This window comes from Pleuronectes platessa, chromosome 17, assembly GCF_947347685.1.
Source record: "Pleuronectes platessa chromosome 17, fPlePla1.1, whole genome shotgun sequence".
In the NCBI taxonomy this organism is placed as follows: domain Eukaryota; kingdom Metazoa; phylum Chordata; class Actinopteri; order Pleuronectiformes; family Pleuronectidae; genus Pleuronectes; species Pleuronectes platessa.
The window spans coordinates 18,734,794-18,758,144 of record NC_070642.1 but is presented as its reverse complement, the minus strand read 5'-3'; the positions used below and the strand labels follow the sequence as shown (position 1 = coordinate 18,758,144).

The 23,351-nt window shown below is 46.6% G+C and overlaps 2 protein-coding genes across 2 annotated transcripts; both read right to left on the bottom strand.

Annotated features, from left to right (window-relative positions):
• Positions 1 to 1,288: 1,288 nt before the first annotated feature.
• Positions 1,289 to 9,767, bottom strand: xkr5a (XK related 5a). The gene is made up of 8 exons (XM_053445935.1): positions 8,677 to 9,767; positions 8,240 to 8,424; positions 7,916 to 8,128; positions 7,463 to 7,632; positions 7,226 to 7,337; positions 3,986 to 6,765; positions 3,546 to 3,661; positions 1,289 to 2,396 (listed from the first exon to the last, which is right to left on the bottom strand). The coding sequence occupies exons 1-6, from the start codon at positions 8,757 to 8,759 to the stop codon at positions 5,819 to 5,821; spliced, it is 1,710 nt and encodes a 569-aa protein (XP_053301910.1). The 5' UTR covers positions 8,760 to 9,767; the 3' UTR covers positions 1,289 to 2,396; positions 3,546 to 3,661; positions 3,986 to 5,818.
• Positions 9,768 to 10,210: 443 nt separating this feature from the next.
• prdm1c (PR domain containing 1c, with ZNF domain) lies at positions 10,211 to 19,903 on the bottom strand. Its single transcript, XM_053445913.1, is given in 13 exon segments — positions 10,211 to 11,929; positions 11,931 to 11,948; positions 11,950 to 12,054; positions 12,056 to 12,124; positions 12,399 to 12,527; positions 12,632 to 12,667; positions 12,669 to 12,828; positions 12,830 to 12,894; positions 12,896 to 13,590; positions 15,336 to 15,588; positions 16,615 to 16,734; positions 17,979 to 18,248; positions 19,664 to 19,903. Coding segments are annotated over 13 exon segments (2,313 nt in total). The 5' UTR covers positions 19,691 to 19,903; the 3' UTR covers positions 10,211 to 11,563.
• Positions 19,904 to 23,351: the final 3,448 nt, after the last annotated feature.

Here is a 23,351-nt window from a genome sequence, read left to right as displayed (position 1 = left end):
CAAACCACCGCCTACACTTTGAATAACATCTTCGACACACAAACAGCATCAATACTTTCACTCAAACACTTGGTATTTTTAGGTTGAGATTTCTGGACGTACTGTACTTTGCGTTCTTTGCCATTTCCATTCTTAAGCACTGACATGTACATGCAAATTATATAATATTATTAATAATGTCAGCAGAAGAAATGAAAAACTCACGGTGAAGGCAGGCTCAGCCAGCAGCTGCAGGAGACCAAGGATTAACAGCATCTTCATGTTCACCAGGTTCCACTGCAGAACTGATGAGATGTATGGAAACTAAATAACTCAACTTTCAGAGCAAGAAATATTATATATGAATCACACATGTGCAATTCCTCCATGTATGTGCATCAGATCATGCTTGATACCAGTGGTTACTCTTCTCTTAATTTTTAAGACGTGCATTAAAAGTGTTTAACCTGCATTGTTAAAACCTGCTGTTAATAAATCAGAATGAATTATAATCTTTCTTACCGTCTCAAAGTGAATTCCCAGCTGGTCGACCAGTCGTCCAGAAGGATGTGCACCTCAGGAGTGAAGGGAACCGAATGACACCCAGTTTTATATCTTCACCTCCACTCAGCTCCCACACGCTGCAGCCCCAGAACGTGTCAGGTTTCAACCACAGAAGGGAAACTTCCAAAAGGGTTTTGACTTCTCTTTTGATGAGATGAAAATAAGCTGTTATTTCCTCAGTGGAACAGAATGTCTCAAGCCAAGACCCTCGGGCTGGGAATTTATTTAGTTTTAGAAGTTTTGATTCGACTCTTTATTTTTCTGTCCTAGTGTAAAAATTAAAGAAGAAGAAGAGCACAGAGAATTGAATGGTTTCGTACATGAATTTAAAGGATGAAAGCAATAATTTCTCAGAAGGTTATCAAATAAGAAATCCATTGAAATGTGATCAAGGATGAAAGATAGATTGTTTCTTTTGCTCACACTGTCGTCCACTGAATGTTCTCAACTGATTTTCCCCTTTGCACGTCTCATAAACACTAAACACAGATCCTGTGCTGGTGGGAGGTGAACATCGCCCAAAGGCTGCATTTAGATTTATTTTAAGTGAGAAACCACAATTGAGCACGGGAAGGAAATATGGAAGATGTACCAGCGGGAATCAGTGGAAAGAAACATTGCTTTGCCAGAAGGCAGACGAGAGGATAATATATACTTTAGTCGTTATGAATGCAGAATGCCCGGGTGAAAATCACTACGTGTGTGTTTGTGTGAGGTGCAGGAAATAAAACTGATGACAAGTAAATGATTTGTTGACACGAAGTTTACACAGTCTCATCATCACCCTGTGTTACAGACAGCTGCACAGTCATCTAGTTTGAAAGCAATGCCACAAATCAAACCTTTCTTAAGCTCATAAAGTTTTAGTTTTATTAAACCAATGCCAAAAGGGGAAGATTTAACTTCATCCAATAAAAATGGGGATTCTGACCAGTTGTAACGTGCTTCAATCTGTTTTTTTAAACTGGTTTTGAGTTTTTTTTTAACCCAACATTTATCTTTTTTAATTAATTTTAAACTACTGATAAAATAAATACAATCAACTTAACAAACACTAAACTTGAAATATATATCCTAATATATTTATTCATTTTATCATGACTTGACATAATGTTATCAATATTGTTATTTTGAGGTGTTGTGGTGTGTTAAGTTACTACTATTAAGCAAAGTAATACAGACTTGTTGAGCGTGGTTGGCAGACAATTTCACATGTTTATATAATTCCATTAAAAAGTCTCATTCAAATCCATAAAAACCTCTGGGTAACACACCACCTCCGAAACTCACTCCTTCCAAATGTTCACGCACACACCCCGATCGAAAACCACCACCCATCAATAAGTCTGTCAGTCCGCCCCAGTCCCTCAGAGCTGCTGGTTCAGCTCCTCTGTTTGCTTCTCCTCTTCTTGCTTCTCCTCTTCTTGCTTCTCCTCTGTTGGCTTCTCCTCTTCTTGCTTCTCCTCTGCTTCAAAGGTGCTCTCGGTTTCGAACAGGCTTTCCAGTGTGTCCGTGATCTCCTGCATTTCCCGGGACAGCTGGGAGTAGCTCTCCCTCAGCTCCTCCTGCTGCTGCTTCAGGTCCACAGCAGAGCGAATCAGCTCGGTGGCCTGGTGGCTGCAGTCGCCCCGCAGCTGCTCCACGTCCGACAGCAGCACCTCCATGCCCTTCATCAGCTGCTCCAGGCGCTCGGCGGTCACCTCGAACCCGGACGTGTCCACACTCCCAACCACCGTGTTGTCCGGGACCTGCTCCTCGGCCTCCGGGTCTGGCTTTTGGCCGGTCTCCATCATTCTTCTGTCGCAGGCCCTCAGACACCTGGTGCTCAAGTCAGACTTCAGCAAAACAGAGATCTGGAAGGATAATTAATCAGTTAGATGCAGCTGATGACTGTAGGAGGTTAAAGGGAAAAGAGAATTCAAAGATCTGGAGAAATGAAAGAGATGCAGAGCAGCTCTGAGGCCTTTTCTCAGTGAGTAAAGAGTTCAAGCTTCTTGCACTGGGGGAAAAACGCACCTCTGACTCTTTCACTTGTGCACCTGTGTGTACATGGGTATATATATGTGTGTATCTGTGTCCAGGTGCCCTTTCACTGACGTATTCTCCTGTAATCCAGTTAAAGCAGCTCACCCTTCCCAGTCCAGACCATTGCTGGCCCTGGGTGAGCGGCAGGCGGGACATCAGATTACGTGCTGCGTCCCTCCTCCCAAACCTATTGACGCTGTCTGAGCAGGCAGATTAACCCCGTCCTCCTGGAGTCGGATGTGGGCGGCCTTGTCTCTCACATGCACACACGCATGGGTATAACCTCCAACTCTCTCTCTCTGTCTCTCTCTCTCTCTCTCTCTCTCTCTCTCTCTCTCTCTCTCTCTCTCTCTCTCTCTCTCTTCTTCTTCACTACATCAAATATAACCTTTTTTGAATGCAAATAAACCTGTATAATACCTTTATAACACCTTTACTAATACCTTAACTAAGTGTTTATTTATTTATGTGTGTGTGTGAGAGGTTTGTTTGCCTGTCAGAAACATGCTCTGCTGTTAAAAAAAAAAGGCTATGTTTGATGGGAATTAAAGAAATATGCCTCTGATAGTAGCCAATGGAAATGTTTGAAACGTGTAAATTTAGATTTTAGTCAAGAATAAATAATAGTAAAGTTGTGTTAAGAAGAAATCATTCCATGATTGCACTTAAAAAATGAAAGGTGTTGCAAATAAACTTGTATAGGTATGTACTTGTATTCTTATATATTTGTGTTAAGCCAATGGGAATTAAAAGAGGCTCATTTCTAAAATATTGATGTTCAATAAATAATATGACATAAACAGCCCACATCCTTTTAAAATAGAATCTATAAGTCATAACATTCCATAAAAGCACTAATATATAATATTCTCTAATATATTTCAGTCACAGCTTAATTTGATGTAATCCAAATATTTAAAAACATGTTAAAGAGCATGTTAGAGAATCTCTTTGAGAGCATGTTAAAGAGCACTTACCCTTTAAATGTGTGTGAAGATAAGGAGTGTGAAGGATGACCTCACCACCCTCCAGTATCTTCACAAAACAGAAGTTGCTCGGAGGAGGCCGGTGTTAAGAGGAAACCGTCCTTTTTCTGAGAAGTAAATACTGAGGTGTAAATATTTACCCATAGCTTGACATCAGAAAGGATGTTTTCATTTCGAACACAGAAAAATTTAAAGAATAGTTCAAATGAGAGGCTATATTTGTTCAATATATGCAAAAGTAATGTGTAACCCTAACATAAAGCAAAAGATCCAGTTCTTCACTAAAGCAAAAAGCCGCCTGACTTGTTAAGGGCTACAGACATAAAGGAGCAATTTAGAGGAAAAACTGTAAAAAGCTAGTGAGCTAAATGGAGAATAAATAAAGATAAAATTGCCAAGATCTTCAAAGAAATGAGAAAAAGAGCTCTTACATGCTTCGTGGTTGTTCTGTGAGCCTCCAGGATGTTTGAACATGCAGGCTGGAGATAAGATGTGAAGCCTGGATCCTGTCTGGACCACACAGGCTCTGCCCATCCCACGTTCACTCAACGTGACGACGGTCATGATGTTGCTATTTCAGTCTCATCTGTGAATGCTGATAATCAGATGCTCACATAGAACTTGAGTTGGTGCGACTGACGGTCGCTGCACGGTCAAGGTGTCATCGAATAATCTGTGATTTCACTCTAAACCACATAAGAGAGAGAGAGACACAAGCAATCCATCCAGTATAGTTTCTGCGTTTTGATTGTCAAAAGCTCCATATACCAACAATATTTATATACTTCCGTCTGAAAATCTATTTTTTTATTTTCTTTCTCTACCTGTGTTATTCTTGTATTATAATTTTTAATGTTTCAGTCCTGTTTTTGTTTTTATTTTCAAGATCTATTTTGCTGTAACTCACTGTGAGTAGCTGAGAGTTTTTTTGTATTATTAGGGCCCGAGCATTGAATTCAATTTATTTGAAAAATTGAGTTAAATTTATTTGAATTGACTTAAATATCAACAAAACAATAACAAAACTAATAATACCAAACACTTGTATTCCAGTCATCCCACTACATAGGTTATTTATTGCTTATTTAAAGCCACCAGTGGCCTTTGCACTTCACAGTTCAAAATGTCATGTCGGCAGTCACACGGGCACAAGAAGAAACACCCAGCATCATTTCACTGCTCGGTGGATTTCATCCCTTTTTAACAGCAATGAGCACAAATGCATTTGTCCCCTGGAAATAGCGTCCACATAAAAAAAAAGTCACTACAGGTGCCTCATAAGCATCTATTTTACATATTGTTATCACTCAATATACGTTTGATTTTAAAGTTAATGCCTGAGACATTTTTACTTCCCCCCCCCCCCCCCCAGCCCACAACATAAAGCAAAATCCCCCAAAACAATTCAGCAAATACATGGTCAACATGTAAATGAAGTTAAAACATCAAGACACAGTTCTGATAGGTACTAGCCCTGCTGCTCAAAACAATGCCAGTCAACACGACTATCCAAAACAAAACACAGTATATTTTCATTTGGGGGGGGGGAATAACATGGAATTCACATCAATAGACATATGATACTGAAGATACTTGTGCTTTTAATAAGCCGACAGAACTCTGGCCGATGCTGAGATGGGTAATATTCAAAAGGTCAGATACCCCTCGCCCCCTTTTGATGGAGGAATAACTTCTCTGGTAACTGCTGGTTATTAACTGGGATTAAACAGCAGCTTCTGTGTGTACTCTAAAGACCATCAGCTGCCTGAGATCATAAAGCAGCTGCATCTTTCTACTGCCGTTGATATAACCCATGGCTTAATAATTACAACCTGGCAGAACCAGTGCTCCTTCTGCTGCACGGTAACATACTTTTTGTGGAGCTTTACATTTACTGCTGCTATGGCTGAATGAATAAAACGTTACTTCACGTCATATAGAAGGTGTCTGAGCTCTATACACCACCCATGAGGCCAATCAGCTCTCGGGTTGTCTCCTTCATGTTGGAGGAAAACGCTGCCGATGGTCTCACCGCTGTGCGTCCGGCAATTTGGGCAAAGCAATGCTTTTAGAAAATAGTTTAACGGTTTCACGAGTGCGGGCTAGCTTAGCGTTATCCCAAAAGTTGTTATTGCATATACCGAGCCCACAGTGTACTAAAGATATAGGCATACAGAGGTGAAATGTTGCCAGCCTTTTCACTCTACAACACTAGGAAGATGAAAAAGCAGCCTTCCAAAAAAAAAAGCTTGAGTTCCCTGATTCTAGAAGGTTTCGTCCTCGTCCCTCCTGGACATGATCAGCTGCCTCCTCGGACCCGTGAGGTGGGGGACACTGGAGGGAGAGTCCAGCACTCCCGAGTCCAGTTTGGGAGTGGAAGTGCATCGCGGCCCGACCCGGCCCATGAGCCCGCGCACGTCTCTGTGAAGGGCTGGGTCGCTGGGGATGGAGTTGAGGCGAACGCCATGTTCCCGACCTCCCGTGTCCCGGTCCAAGTGGGGGTTACTGCCGCTGCTGGGGGACTGAGGGTCTGCACTGAAGTACAGGGTGGAGCTGGACTCCGTGGGGCAGAAATATGGCTCCGGGCTGTCTCCAAACACAGATTTGCCCTCTGGCGAGCTGCGTTTATAATCGGACGAGGGCGACTCCATCGGGCTCTCCATCTCCAGGCTGTCGAACTCTTCCTCGGGTTGATCGATGGACGAGGGCTCGCTCATGCTCTGGAACTCGTCCTTGCAGTCGGAGAGCGGCGCCAGGCCTTTCCCCTGAGACTCGGAGGTGGAGACGCCCTCGCAGCTGCCCCCTGCTGTGATGGTGATGCCCTCGTTGCTCTTGAACCCCTGGTTGTACTCCTCCAAGTCCAGTATGGTCGCCGCTCCGCCGGCCCCGTACGCCCTGTTGATCTTCCCCATGTCTCCCGTCTTGAGGGCGAGGCGGATCAAGAGCCAGTGGTGGTGGTAGCACTGGCAGGAGCTGTTCGGCTGGCCGCCGCAGGTTCCCGGGTGCTCCAGCAGAGTACCAGCCACGCCTGAGAGGGAGAAGCTGCCGTGGTTTTGAATGGAGGCAGCTGGCAGGCTTTTGTCCCCGAGAGAGAAGGAGGACTCCCCCTGTTCTATACACGTGCTGCCCATGTGGTTGTGGTTCGAGCCCTGGGAGATCTCTGTTGACTTGGGATGGAGGAAGCGGTAGTAGAGGACGAGAGAGGCGGCACCTGGGACAGGAAAGGGTTGATGTTACCAATAGAATGTGGTGGTTGAAAACAAAATTCGGTGGTTAAATGTAATTTGAACATTTCAAGATATCAGTACTATCTGGAATGCTCTAAGTACTACTTTCAAATGTGTATTTTTATTTATTTCATATATGTGATGGTTCGGTAGTTCAGACTCGGTCTCTGCCGATTTTAAGACATTAAAGTTTTTAAGACATTAAAGATCCCTGTTCATTAACTTTCACTTTCAACTACTTCCAATATGACTAAATCCTGCATATAATGGTGAATATGCATGACATCACCACTTATATTTATGGATAAGCACTCAAAGGGTATTCATCACTTGTGAAAGAATAACACAGATGTGTTAAACTCTTGGAATCACCACTGGACCCACATTACTCACATACTACACAAACTGTTGTGACACTTGCCTAATTATGAGCGAGTGACTCACCGAGGAGAAAGCTGCCCAGCACAGTGGTGGGAAGGGTCACGCTGTCCCACGAGGCTTCGCTGAGGAAGTCGGAGGCGGCCAGCAGCAGAGTGGCGTTCTCCACCAGCATGAACTGAGGGAGGAGAGAAGGTCACAGCATCAATCATCGAAGGACGCAGAGAGGAGGATGACAAGGCACAATATCTGCCTATATGTCTGTGAGTGTGTGTGTGTCTGTAACTAAAAGTCATGTCTCACTGTATAAAAGCTGGCCATGCGGTAGCGCGAGGCTCCGTCCTTGACGTTGAGGAAGAGGAAGACGTGGACGAGCCCCATGACGGCGTTGAAGGCAGGCCAACACCACGGGCCGGTGCAGATGTCGGGCTGCTGTGAGACCAGCCAGAAGGACGCCGTGAGCCAGTGGAAACCTGGAGGTCAGCGTAAGAATAGACGAGAAGGTGCAAGTGCAGTACAGGATCCAAATGTACTGTAGCAAGATGATGCAGAGGAGCCACTTAAGAAATTGGATCTATGCTGAATCACTCAGAGGATAGTTAGAATGAAGGCTGGATTCTATACAAATCCAGCCTCTTGCTCCTTTATTTGGTATTGTAGTATTACTATACTGAAATCATTTGTACTACTTAATTGCACCATCTCTCCTCCTTTGATTGGTGTCAGACCTTGGTGTCCACGCTGCTTGATGCTCACCTGCTACTCCTAGGACCCACCAGTTAAAGACCCTGGCAAAAAACATGAGACAAGTCACCCGGGCACCCAGCATGCCTGCCCTCCACACCAGCTGGCACAGCAGGGCCGCCGGAGGCATGGCCAGGTGGCCCGGCCGGATCAGACAGCAGGCTCTGCTGAACAGCACCAGGGCCCAGGAAATGGACAGCACGCACAGTCCACAGCAGTAACCCACTGGAGGGACAGACAGAAGGAGACAATAAGGGGTAAAAAGACATTATCTCCTATTTAAACATCGAGCAGAACAATGGCCCCGAAGCATCGATAAAGCATGGGAGAGTTTACCTGGTGACTCGAAGCCCACATCGGTGGACACCACGACATACGCCTGCAGCAGGGTCTGAGGCAGCGTGAGGACGAGGGCCTCCAGCAGCCACAGGGCAGCCACGTCCGCCTGCTGCATGACAGCAGCTCCCAGATCAGCCACTGAGTCCTGCGTGTGCAACACACACCTCATGCAGTCCCATAACCTGCCAGAAGAGGGGGCCAGAGACAGGCGCAGATAGTGATGGCTAACCTCCTGGTGAAGGTTTCAATGACAGACTGAAGCGAGGAATATTTACTGTGTGCTTTGATGGGAGCGACGTCAGCAAATGTTCTTATGGCAGAGGGCACAGAACAACTGTTTCCAGCTGAGGTGCCTTGCACTGAATCAACAACACATATTCTGAACAGGGTTGAGGGTGTTGTGTTGTATTGTTGTATTTTCCTGAAGATCTCACCTCCTGAAGATGCCCAAGTGCAGAATGTGCATGACGGAGAGGTGGCACCGCCTGTCATCTCCATCGTCGTGGTACCACTTCATACTGAGCAGCTGCACGGCCGTACCCGGCAGAAAGAGGCCGAGAGTGAGGCCCGCCCACTGGGTCTCCTCATTCCAAAGGTAAAACCCTATACAGTAGATCACTAACACACACACACACACACACACATAGACATGAAAACAGATACAGACATGCAGATGCAATTTTTATGGCATGTGTGATACATCGGTTTTCTGTAAATAATAAATAAGGACACATGCAGTCTGGTTTTATCATGTAGTGTTACACAAAAGGATCAAGTAAATCGTTGTTTAATTTAAGAGGAAGCTGTTCTAATGAGATGATGCATCTAACTTGTCAAGGACCACAGAGTTTTTAGCGTTTTAGCTAACAACTAATATTTCTGGGAAAACGTCGAGGCCCTGCAGCATTTAGTATTTGTTTTATCAGTCAGGAATATTAAATATATATATATAGACAAAGTCAAAGTCAAAGTCAGACATTGTGCAGTCACCTTGCTCCTCTTGTATCCTGCCCCATTGATCTGCTTAGTCAGGGATTCATCACCTTGTGTGCTGGAGGGGGGTTTAACGCACACTCCAGATGTGCAGTCACTGGTTTACTGGTATACTATTAATATTCATAAGACTATTAACAATTTAATGATCTTGTTACTGCAAGAGAAATGTAAAAGCTGAGCATTGTACCTGAAGGTATCAAGGTCAGGCCTTGATTGGTTAATAATTAATGAAGTCGAATTTAATTAATTTCCAATTGGGTGCTGAGGGATGACCCCTGGAAATCCTGTGGCCAAAACATCTCTGCCAACGCATATATATATATATATATCTATATATTGTTAAGCATTTAAACAGGTTTATGTGTCCAGTACATGATGCTTTGCTCCAGGATCACAATAGACCAGTGTTCCCAGGCTGAACTACGCGTGCTGCTGGATCGGCTCCAGCACGAAGCATCATGGCTGAGCTGCAACATGCATTGTTCAATTCATCCCATTGACAATCAGCCCCATGCGAACAAAACCAATTTTCAACCGACAGCCGGATAGAGAGAGAGAGAGAGAGCACGGCGGTCAGGGGGGTGAGGGGGGGGGGGGGATCTATGCCCACTTACGAGCGCTGCGTTCGGCCACGATCACCAGCGCCGACGCGCCGAGCAGCGCCGCCTGGCACCACGCGATCCAGCAGCCGCTCCGCCGGGCCGCGGACGGCATCCTGCGGGCGAGCGCCCCGACCGCGTTCATCATGATGCGGACACACGGGATGGAGAGGCCGCCGCCGCTGACATGATCCCGGGCTTCTCCCTCTCACATCCCGGACACATCCTCCGTCTTCTCCCGCTGCCTGCCCTCCGTCCAACACGCGTGACGTCAGCGCGTCGTGTTAAAGGGGCATCGCTTCGGTGACGAGAGGCTCACCTGAAGCGAAACGATCATAATAATGATATTCATAATCGTAACAACAACTCCACATGGACATCAACTCATTGTTTATTATAAGAAATACAATAATAAATAATAACAACAACTACATAGTAATAACAACAATGATAACAATCAACAATAATTAAAAAAAATACCAAATTAGACTCACAATTCAGTTCTCCAAATATTCAAGATCCATTGATTGATAATAATAAAGAAAAGCCCAGTCTCACAAAATTGGTCCTTCCCTGACCCATGCTGCTTCCTTACATCAAGTTTTGTGGAAATCTGTTGAGTTGTTCTTGTGAAATCTTCTACATAAACTCCACCATCTCCTCCATAAACTCTGGAGGAGATGGTGGATACTATTTCCTCCTGAAGAGAGGTCAGAGGTCAGAGGTCAGGGTCTTTTTCCTGATATCCTTTGGGACATTATCTTCCGTTGTTTTATTTCTTGCAGGAAAGTGAAAGAGTGACGTCCAGAGCAGCTGATGGTCACTGACCCGACCTGCTGACTCATGTCCTGCATGTTACATTGAGACCAACAGAGATGATACAGTGCAACAGAAAGTCAGTCTAATTCAGTTTTTGTATATTATCAAGTCGTTGTCAATTTCGTTCCTTTACAGTTTGTGCTCTCATTCTGAGAAGAGCTATACTGGGAAGTCTTCTAACATCTGTGCTTCTATAACTCAGAATAAACCGTGGAGTCATGCTTCGTTGTTCTGATTTACGTCATCTGATTAATACTGAAACTAAATACAGAATGAGTGTGAGAAAGTTCGCAGCTGGATCTTATTGACAGTGGATGTAACTGTGTCATGCTGGTTGTTTTGAGTGGGTTTTTTTCCAGGGTGAAGGGTCTGACACTGGCGTGGAGTATTCCAAAGCTCATAACAGGATGTTTACCTACGTCACCAGCACTCACACAAAGGAGAGCACATATACCCTACACACAAACATCTCAGGTTTCACCTCGTCAACGCTGCATAGTCATGCCTCTCCTGTAATTGTGGCTTTAATTGGTAGACCTACATAGGCACACATACGCAAACGGAAACACTCACACAGTGAAACCACAAATTAAAAACAAGTTTTTCTTTATGCATAATCATGTGTTATACAAAAAAACAAAATTTCAGAAAATGGCACAAATCTGTCTTTTTATACATTTTAGATTCATAGTAGTAACAGAATAAATTAGGGAAGGTGTGTACATTAAATCTATAAAGTCGCAGGGTTAAAGGCCATAAAGTTTTGATTCTTCACGTGCTACAGTTTCTGTAGAGTATCGGGCCTGGGACTCCATGATTGAGATAAGGCTTTACTTCAAATAGGGCAGTAACAGACAGCTGCTGAGTTGACCTGTAAGGATTATATGGCTGGATTAGCAAGGCAGTCTCACGGCTCTGATATGCAGCTTGACTCCAGCTTGATGCTGGATGGATGCAGAGGTAAATGGTTCCCATGATGCATCTGTCCACCAGAAAACTCCTCCGCTGATTGGCAGAGGCTCAGCTCAGTCTCCCCTCTGACGTCCCCCTGGTGGCCCGAGGTGCAAGTCTTCATCTTCTGTATTAAATCGATAACATTCCCCTTGTCCATCTTGGCCTCTGCGGCCATGGCCTCCAGCTGGTCCGCCGCCTCGCTCAGGTCGAACCTCTGGATCTCGGCGTTGACGCGGTGCAGCTCCTCTGGCGAGTGTCTGTGGGAGGCCAAGGGAGAGAGCGGGCAGAAGCCCTGCAGGTGCACCTGGAGGCTGCAGTAAGTGGAGATAGGCGCAGGGGGCAGTGGGGACACCGGTGAGGTCGCTCCCCGCTGTGGAGGCGTTTGTGGAGCTTCAGGTGGACGTACTGAGTAAAGCGGGCCGGGCAGAGTTTGCACTGGTAAGGGCCTCTCCCCCGAGTGCAGCCGTTGGTGTGTCTTCAAGTTACTCGTGCTACTGAATCTTTTATGGCAAACCTATATCGGAAAAGAAAGAAGAAGATGAATTTCCAAAAATCTTTTCGATCATCTTGTCATAGTCATAGTTATTGCTTCTAGTCTTGATAACTTGTTTTTGCACTTCAATCATTGAATGTTAATCAGAGATGCGTCAAATATTTGTACATAACCAGGCCTGTTGTTTCTCCCCTGTTTCTGCTAAGCGACGATAACTACATAACTACATCAACATTCATCTAGATAGCAAACTAGCATGTGTCCCACAACGTGTCTTTAACAATCGTAACCACACCTTGCATTCATGTGGTTTCTCCCCAGTGTGAACCAGGTAGTGTTTCTGCAGGTGGGCCAGCTGAGTGAAGGTCTTGTTGCAGGTCTGACACCCGAAGGGACGCTCGCCGCTGTGAACTCGCAGATGAACCTGAAGACACAACGTCAGAGGTGAGTATTCACGATTTATTATGTTAACGAGAGACACTCAGGTGTTTTTACAAGACGGCTTTAACACAACGACTGGTAACGAACCTTGAGGTTGGACAGCTGCCCAAAGATCTTTCCACAAAACGTTGCACTCATACCGGATCTTTCCGTTTTGCCTGGTGAGAGGGTACGACAGAGTCTTGTAGCCGATGATCTGCCCTCCTCGTCTGGTCTTCCTGAGGTCGATCGCAACCTCTGCGTTGCCCTGAGAAGCAGAGGTGGGTCTGGAAGGGAGGCAGTCTGGCCGGCATGCCCACCAGCGGTGAGCATCCTCCGGGTGCAAGGGAGGGCAATGCTCCACGGAGTGAGGGTGACCATGGATGAGGCCCCGGATGTGGTGGGTACAGTGAGGTCGTCTGAGGGGATCCTGAGGTAGCTGGATGTGAGGTCCTTTTTGTTGTTGTGTTCCCTGCTCTGTGAAAGAATGAGGTCTCGTTTGGCGGATTGTGCAAGGGACAAGTCTTTGTGTCTCTTGGCTAGAGGACGGAGGAGGTGTGCGTAGCTGTCAAATGGTAGTAGATGAGATGAGAGTGTCCCGTGTGGTTTCAGTCGATCACTGCAGAAAGGGTACGGATGAGGTAGAATGCTGTTTGGGCCGAGGGAATAGTGAGGCAGATAATAGGGAGCGTGCCTCAGAGCGGGGTCGGGCGCGGTGGGCTCGTGGTAAGGTTTGGCTGCAACGGGGCCTTGACTGTGCTGAAAGCTCAAGTGCACCATTGAGGGGACAGGGCGACTCAGAGCTGGACGTTTGGCAGCAGACGGGCTGCAGGTCGGCAGGGGGGGCAGAGGCGCGTATCTGTGCCCTTGGATGGATTCTGAGGTGGTCTGGATTGGGTAGACAACACGAGGACACAAGGGAAAAACTGCCGAGCGGTTTGCCGGAGACAAATAACTCTCCAGACGTCTGGGACAGGTAGTCAGGGACCTGGAGGGCCCGTCTCGGAGGATTTCCGAAACGCTGTGTCCTCGTTTCGCCGTCGTCTTCTCCTGCGCCCGACTCTGTTCTGTGCGACAAATAAACAATGGAGCTTTGAAGTGAGACACAGGTGACATCTTGCTGTTAGACCAGACACAACAGTATCGTCATTCAACCGAGGGACACATTTGTCCGTGACACTGACGTCATCATGTGGACGTGCCACTTTTGAAGTCACCCGGCGTTTTTTATCTTTCAAAAGGTCCCTGCTGTAGTCCGACCAGTTTCTTTATACAATAAAGATGAGCAGATAAACATGTGTGTTTCTTATCAGGTGTGTGTGTCTGTCTACCAGACATCTACCAAGCAGCTATGAAACTGGACCCCGCAGGGGGAACAATGGGTGTTTGATCGGGCTGCAGATAGCATGGAGGAGAGTCAATTATAAGAGTATATTCTATCTCAAGCGGGGGCAAGACGTACACAGGATGGGTAACAACGTCTCATATTCCAGCCCCAACACAAACTAAAAGTAATATTTATTCTCATCTTAATTGTAAGCAAACTTTTTAAAACATTAGGATCCAACTCTAAAGTTTTAAATGTGCAGAAATGTCCACTTTTATACACAGGAAGTCCAACGGAGAGATTTACTCAGAGCAGACAAAAGGACACAAGCTGACAAACAGAGGAAGACGACACTTCTCTGTGTCGTCTTCCTCATGGACGGAATTAACATCAGCCCATACAAACAGAGAGCGACCCTTATCTCCTGTGTTCTCCTTTGCCTTACCCCACCCCCCCTCCCCTCCTGAGAGGCCGGCTCTCGGCAAACAAACAGCACACACTCTGAGATATCAATCTGTCAGCGGGTTGCCTTGTCAGGAAGTTCAAGTAGTCACTGGAGCGCTTCTGACCTCTCTTCCTCCTTAAGAGCCAAATAAATAAGGGGTCTTGTGCAAGTATGCTGTCAGCACCTCAGGCAGCCTCTTGTGTTTGTGTGTGTGTGTGTGTGTGTGTGTGTGTGTGTGTGTGTGTGTGTGTGTGTGTGTGTGTAAGTGAGTATTTTTGCGTCGTGTGGCCTCTCTGCTAGCTCCTGCACTTTTTTTGTGAATGAAAACCAAATGCTTTTTTTTTTTGTGAATGGGCCGGCAGCTGTGTTTCCATGTGGCGTCAAAGAAAAAGGGAAACTGAAACAATGTCCTGAAATTGATCTCATCTTACCCAGGCACTGAGGCTACACCTGGAGACAGGTCCTCTCTGTTTTCGAGACCCTACTCTCCTCCTTTGTGTCCTGCTTTAACAAAAGGGGCCGTGGGTGGGACTTGAATAACTTCTTAAACCCCCCCACACAAAGAGAGTGTCAGTTGGCCGGCGCTTTGATCGGGGTGACTCCCTCCACAGTGACAATACGCGGCAGATATGACTCAAAGCGTGGGGCATGGGGGATGGTTTCTGTGAGACTGACACTTTCCCTGATACTACCACTGCATTGTTAGATCCCAGGGTGGCCCCAATACAGGGGCGTCTGGACCAGCTCTCGAATTAAAGGTTCAGGGTAAGTTGGCAGCGAGGAGACCCGGCTAGCTTCTTCTAGCTCCTATCCTGCTCCCACTGATAAAGCACCAGAGTAACCCCAGCTCTTTTCTTATAGGTGACTAGAAGATAGCGAACAAGCCATGAAAAAGTCGACCTCTGTTCATGTGTCTTGCAGAAGTAGCTGTGACAAGGGGGCCGATGGGCGGGGACGGGACGTATCAGTTGCATTTCTTCAAAGCCTCCACTTGCTAGATTTCCCAGGATTGCCAACCCTAGCTTTTGAAGCAGACTCACCATTATTGTCAATTGGCAGCTGGCCCAGGGGAGGGTAGTTACAGCGCTGGGCAAACTCCGAGCAGTACCACACCAGCAGCTCCTGGCCCTGCTGAAGAGGTTTGATGGTGTAGAAGTAGACGTCCAAACCGCTCTGGCACGCCACCAGGTTCTGCTCCTTTGCGCTGCACGCCGGGTTGACGTAGCGCATCCAGTTGCTGCGCTCCTCGTTCAGGCCGTCCAGGATGTGGTGTAGGTGCCCCTCCGAGAACACCTGCGGAGCGGGGGAACCAGATAACGAGGTGAGAGATGATTCAGTCGACAACGAGGAATTGACGTTGTGGCGTGCACTGAATAAACCATGATGTCACAGGTTTCCTGAGATCTTGATGGGAAGCCCTGTGCCTCCTTTCAGCTGAAATAGGTGTTGTCTGACTTTGTGGTACACAAGTCATTTAGAGTTATGAAAGCAGCGGTAAATACAAGTTTCGCTGTATGACTGGATTGCAGTAATGGGTTCACTATCTCGCCCACTATCGCTCAGCGATTACTGCATCTGGGTGATTGCTGACCTTTTAAAAAGTCAATTTATAGTGTCCGTCCCCGTCCCCCCCTCTTATGTCTTTAAAACTACTCCTCATACTTTCTAATCTTTGAAGCTGTGCCGTCATCTGAGTCATGCCTGACTTTGTTAAAAGATTGTCTGTGTTATGGCTGTGTGGTCGGGGGGGGGGGGGGGGGGGGGTCGCACGATGTCTAGGCTGCTGACTCTATTCTGTAGAATTACACAGACGCCTGTGTGTAATGGAAGGCGTCCTGATGCTGCCGATTTGTCACAACACACTTCTCAAGCTCAAAGCCACTTCCTTGCTTAGTCAGTGTGAGAGTTTTTGCGAGTCTGGCGGAGTGAGGACATGTGTGCACGGCATATTTACTGGCAGCGCCACCGCTGCCGAGTGAAGCGCAGACGGCGGAGAAGCGCTGCGTCACTGAAACCAAACAGCTGTGCGTGTGTGTGTGTGTGTGTGTGTGTGACCTCAGGCAGCCATGCACACGACCAGCTAACCAAGTTCAATGCATGCACTTGTAGAGACCCATTTGATTCGAGTGACATTTAACGACACAAGAGCATCTTCATCCCTTCGCAGGTTAGTCAGACATTGACCACAGCAGCTAAACTAGAGTCACACCATAGCCACAGCAGCTCCTCCAGATGGAGATACAGGATGTGAACAGTTTTGAAACACAAACCGAAGAATTTCACATGCAATCCAGAGACTCTCATGCATAAGTCACTCACCCTCCAGAAGTACTTCCTGTCGGCGCCCGTGAGCAGTATGTCACTGGTGTAGCTCTCCCCCACCAAGGGGCCGAAACGCGTCCCCTTAGGAATCAGCTCCTTGCTGCTCACCCCGAGCACCTGTTGGACGAGAAGGACACGGAGACGTCAAACCACAGAGCAAGTCACAAATTGGAGGCCTGAGTTGAAAAACTAAATTAGAGGGATGAGATTCTCGAGGATAAACTCCTCCTCTTCCGATTCCTCTATCCACAAGCCCTGTTTCCCTGGGAAATTACCCCCTGAGGAAATAAGCAATCAAGCAAATAGCTCTTATTATTGAATAGTGTCCATCATGACAATACTTCCACAGAGGCTTTTGCAGGGGTGGGACAGAACGTGTCCCTTGTTTCACACGCTGAATATTTCATAAGCCAATCACCCGACTTATCTTTGGTTTCTCCGCCATATAAAAATGTCACCACTACTCCGGCTCTGCTACCTGCAGGTGTGAAACTCTCCCCCTGCGTCTCAGGCCTCCAGGCTGGGGAAGAGGGGATAAGGTGTCACGGGGCACACCCCTACCAGTGGACTGCACCTTGAGCTCTGTGCTCAAATCCCCCTCAAGCAATGGTAAAGCATTCTCTCTCTTTCATCTGTCTTTCGTCACAATGCTGCCGCAGTGTGTGTAGCAGGATCAACCGCTACATGCTTACTTTATCTCCAAATTTATGCTGCTTGTCTGACGCCTCCATTAGAGGTTCCCCAGTGTCAGAGGTAACAGTAGTGTATCCTGTTCTTTGAGAGGTCAAGTGGTAGCACAGGTATTCTGCCGCAGACGCCCGGGCTGACTGCCGTGTGAGACTCAGCCCTAATTACGCATTAAGGAGACTGTTTTCTCTCAGTGTTCTTATCCGTTGTCAATCCAGTTAAACATAAACCGTCCTCCACTGTAACGGCCACGCACTTAATGTGGGAGACCGTTTCCAGCACCTGAGCTGTGCTTTATGGTGTAATTGTGTGCCGGTGACAAAGGGGCTGAGAATTTAAAAAGGTAGCTACTAATCATACAGGCACCTCAGGCATCGTGCTGCAGGGGCTTTGCCTCAACATATACATAACAGAGAGGAAAGGCTGAAATTAGACAACAACATGTCAAGTACTTCCTGCCGGAGGATGGATGAGAGCATGGAAGGAAGTCAGAGTGACGCAAGGAGTCGGCAATAACAAGACATAAAGCAGCTAAAGTGCATACTTACACATCGCCTGGACATACAAGGAATTGGTTTTGATAGATTTTTCTCCCATGGCTTAAAAAAATAAACCTCCCCCTCAATTTGAATCACGACAACCGCCCTGATAGAGGCGTCTGCTGTGCTGCGTACCTCGGTTGAGTTGTGGCCGCGCTTCAGGGCCAGGTTTCTGGGGAGGGATCGCTCGGCTCGCGTCCTCCCGTGGTCGGCGGACGCTTGCTCCAGAGGCTGGTCCTTCACCATGTAAGTGCACTTCTCCTCAAAGTCCACCTCGCTCCAGGAGGTCATGTCGACATCCTGTGACTCTGGCATCGTTGTGGCGGCGGCGGCGACCCCGGCGCTTTGCAGTGACCTTTCTGGGGTCAACATGGCTGTGGTGCACTGAGCGGAGGAGGAGGAGGCCTAGAGGAAAGATTCACACATTAAATAAGTTTCCAATATCTCATGTGTCTGGAAAAACAGATGATTCTGGCCTCGAGAGAGACGTTTCATTTCTTATACCTTTTGCTTTTATGTCTCAATTCAACGGACAAACACACAGACAATACAAACAACAGACGAAAGGAAGTTGAGTTCTGAATGGAGCTAAAATTAGATGGCGAAGAGTGAGGTGTGACACAGAGGAGGAAGCGGCCAGGCTGAGATGTTGAGGAGGAGAATTGGCGCAGAATGTGACTTTCCCATCAATTGCTCCGAGCAGACAAACAAACTTCAAAGTGGAACTTTCGTGCTCGCTCGCCCCATTGCCCCCTCCGTCCCACACATCCTGTGACCGTCCACATCACAGCCCCTGGGCTACGAGGGAGGTTCCTGTGCATGTCAGGCCCCCGGAGCAGGACCACTTTCACAAGGAAACCAGCGCGGCCGGTGAATCGACCAGACTTCCTCTGACTGACTGTGACTTGGTCCGCAGCCAGATCCAAAGTGTCGTTCTCTCTCTCTCTCTCTCTCTCTCTCTCTTTCCTCATGCCTGTTGCTTATTGACTCTCCTCTCGTCAGGAAGACTGATGTCGTTCTTGTAACTCACTCTTGATAAAATCAGTGGCCCCCGGCTGATAGAGCGACGCGATGACAAAGTGAAGCGAGAAAAGAGAGGAAGATAGATGGCGTGTGATTAAAAGACAATGCTCAGATATGGCTCTTTTTGAGACCTTCTTCCTTCTGAAGCCTCATCAGTTTGCCTCTGAGATAGTGGAAGATAAGTCCTGTGTATGGTAATATTTGTCAAGCACACAGGTTGACTGACATTACCTAATGGAAATTGACCAAAGAACTCGAAAAACGCAAGTCCAGCACAATTTGGTGAAACTCTCATCCCAGTTTAGATTTTTTTTGTAATTTTAGTAAATCAAAAACCATGTATAAGTCACACGGCAATCCAGTATTTTTATATCTACACGGAAAAAGGTGTCTCATGTGCTGAAGCAGCTTCTTGTGAAAGTGCAGAGAGATGAGATTCATGGACGACGTGGTTTCTCTTTAATTTTGAACCACAGCTGACAGGCACTGACTTTCACAAGTGTGGCAACTCACTCCGAAACTACTGAACCGGTGACACAGCAAGAAATATGTTCTGAAAATCAAGACATGAGTCAAACGGCTGCACAGCTGCGGGTGAGAGGGCAACATGCGACAGGTCGACTCCAGAAATCACTATGTTGGACTTTTACATTTCACCATGACAGGTTAAGAAAGGCTCGAATCATTAAAGACAAATGATTAAAGATAAATTGAAGAATCCATAGAATCTAGAATAATAAAACACAATCTCTGTCCCGAATGAGCGAGAGGACTTTAGAAGGATGTTGCACACTTACTGTGAAGCCTTGAGAGGAGCCACACATATGGGTTGGATGTCCGTGCCCTCCTTGGAAGCCTGGAGTGTGTGTGTGTGAGCCACCAGTTGCTGCTCTCTCTCTCTCTCTATCTATCTCTCTCTCTCTCTGGTCCCTGTCTATCTCTCAGTCAACCTCAGTATCCTGTGTACCTGTGTGAGTGTGAGTGAGCGTGTGACTCTTGCTCTTGCCCCTAACACAGGGGAGGAGGGAAGGTGTGTGTGTTTGTGTTTCAGAGAAAAGAGAGAGAGAGAGATACACTCCCTTTTCCTCTCATGCTCCCTCCCCCCACCTCCCCTCCTCCCCTTTGCCCATGACTCCTCCTTGGAGAGTGGTTTAATGTGTGTGTGTCACTGTCTTGCCCCGGGGTGTGAGGCTTTCTCCGAGGATGGGGGGGGGGGGGGGGGGGGGGGGGGTGTGCACTGGCTGTCACCCAGCTATGTCCGGATCAGACAAATGCATCTTCATTTTCTGACAGTCGCCGTGCTCAGGTGAGAGGAGGGCATACCTGTGTTGTGTTTGTAAATGAAGGAAACAACCCGAGGAGATGAGATCACTTTTATTTATTTATTTTTTCTGTTTTTGCACATGTGCATATGTGAGTTGGAAAAATGTTAAAATTGTGTGTGTGCTGTTGGGATTAAATAAAAGCTCATTCATTAATATAACCACCGTGTCCTGTGTGTTCTGCAGCTTAAAAAGTGACTGTTACAGCCCCGGAGGAGCGACACCTCCTGAATATGAAGAAACTTAATATCTGACTGAGATGTTTCCACGTTGTTCATCAGTGTCGACTCAGACACTCGAGTCTGAGCTCTGGGAAGGAAAGAGATGAAAAAGAAAACTGCAGAAAACTGAAAATGATTCACCAACTTCTTTAATATCTCAGCAGTGCAGACTTTTCTGGTGGAAAATTGGACCGCAACGCGAAAGTGAGGATAAGTGTCATAATTCATTATTTTATATAAAAAAAACACAAGTTAGACCAAATACCCCCCAAAATTATTAATTTACTACAATACTAGACCCAGAAAAGCAACATATTTGAACTGGAACTCTCAAATATTTTATCTTTCCGTGTAAAAAATACGATGAATCTATTATAAAAGCAGCGGGCAATTCATTTTTCACGGTTAATTGATCAGTGGTGGCAGCGTTCGAACAGGGAAACAAGCTCTTATCACCTCCACCAGGGGATGTCATGGTTTCACCTGTGTTTGTCACTTTGAAGGATTTTGGAAAAACCCTTTCCAGAGAAATATGTGTGAATCTCGATGGAAGAATTCAGAGAAATGCATCGATGAGCGTCCCTGTGGTAAAAATCTGGATCCAGCTCATTCAGTGGTTTCAAATGGTTGCAGGCTTTTTTTTCAGCAGCTGTGGTAAACAGGACAAGAAACCAGTGAGTGCCACCAATGTAATTGATGGGGACTGTTGGGCCTTGTCAGAGGTAAGCACTCTACTTGGTTCAATTCCCCATGCAGTACGTTTGCCCCCCCCCCCCCGTTGTTCTTTTCACTGAAGGGAATATTTGTACTTGACAGGCTGCCAGCCGGCTTAAGAGTCGTCTGAATTCACAGACCTGCCATCCACACGCTTGACACGCGACACACTGTGAACAACAGCCCTTTGTGCGCGTCTCATGCCAACTGATTTCAGCTCATAGGTGCGCTCGCCTTCCTCGTTCACTTTCTCCACTTTGGGGAAATTCATATTCATGCACCGTCGGGTCGAACCTGTTCCTCGGAGGCTCTCCGTCATCTCTGCGGCGCTTTGTCCTCCCCTCATGCTTCCTGTCCCGCTCACCACACCTGACCAAGCTACTAATTTACGGCTGCTGACATGAGCCACCGTGTAATTTAAAATCCACCTCTCTCTCTCTCTCTCTCTCTCTCTCTCGCTGCGTTTCGCTCCCTCCCTTTGCCTTCAGTCATTTCATTCATCACCTTCCATTCAGCGTTCATTCTCTTTCTCCTCCTCCTCTTCCTCCTGCTCTTCCTCTCCTCTACCTCTCTATCAGAACCTTCTTATCCCTACATCCAACACGCACTGCGAGTAATTCCCATAATGACAACATGATCTCTCTCGTGTCTCTGTGGTTAATTGGCCTGAAGGATATTTGGCAGAACATTCTTAAGATTGACAGATGAGGAGCAGGGAGGTTTTATGGAAACACGAAAAGGCCCAAAAAGAAGTGCAGCCACAATGTGATTTGCATGTTTTGTATGTCGGACAAGAAAAACAGGATCGCTGAGTGACTGCGGCAGAGTTGGATCTTCTGAAGTCGTGCTTCTGAAACATTTGAGGTAGTTGTTATCACACAGGAAGTGAGATGTCATGATTGACAGCTGAGACGGACTCACGATTGGCTCGGCAGGCGTGTCAGCGAGACTCTGCAGACTTGAGCTGCAAATGTCGTCAACGGTGCAAACATTTGAAAACACAACAAATGAAAAAACACACCAGTAAACAAGAAAACAACACATTCTAAAAACACACTGTCAAACATGGCAAAGGACCAAACATGTTAACTTCTAGTGGAAACGCTTCCTGCTCGCTGCTGATTGGATGAACACACTGTCCGTGTTGTTACAGTTTTTCTCAGTTGTTAACACACAAAAAGCGAAAATTCAGCACAATTTGCACAACCTTCACTTCATGGACCAATCGCTCGACCCAATTTGGCACTACTTCACACTCCCTTATCTGCATTAGTCTCTGACTTTCCTTGTTTACACTCTGATGTCAATTACACATCACCTTGTTGTCAAAACACTACACACAATGTTCAGTTGTTGCACACACTTCTCAAGCAAAATCTCCAAGCATCAACCTACAACACACAAATACTCAAATCTCTAAACATTCAGGTCTGTTGAGCAATTTCACCGCATTTACACAGCCGAACAGGAGACTGAAACTGTAGATATGGTTCATGAGAACAACTCTCTCACACTCAGACAAATAAAAACTAGGATCCTGGCTGACCATGCTACATTTAGAAACGTCCAGACCGTCATTGGACTGTATTCTTCATAGGAATGCCATGCTGATGAAACAAGTGTTCAGGGTCCCATTTGAACGGAACACAGAACGCATCAAGGAGTTATGGTGAGAGTTTGTGCTTGTAAGTATCAACAATCAGCACTGACACATGCATGTATTGTACCTGTAATCCAATATTGTTCCTTTTCTACAGTGTCTCACTGTAGCCCACTGTGTGGAACTCTCTGTGTCCATACTGTAACTTGCATTCTCATGCTGATCCAGGAGCATGACACAGCTCATGTGTTGTACCAGAACATCTTTATCGATGAGGTGGGATTCAACCTGGTGAAGAGGAGGTGACGGGGCAGAAACCTCATTGGCCAGCGAGCCATTGTTGAGGTCCCCGGCCAGCGTGGTTGGAACATCACTATGTGTGCTGCAATGAATCACCATGGGATGTTGCACCGTCATGCCCACCTAGGGGCCTATAACGCTGCCCGTCTCCTCGTCTTCCTGGATGGCCTGCATGACCTGCTGGTACCACCTGACCAGACAGATGACCCACAGTGGATCCATCACGTTGTCATCTGGGACAATGTGAGCTTTCAAGTGCGGGAGTGGTTCCAGGACCACCCACATTTTTCCATTCTCCTTTCCTGAATCCCATTGAAGAATTATTTTC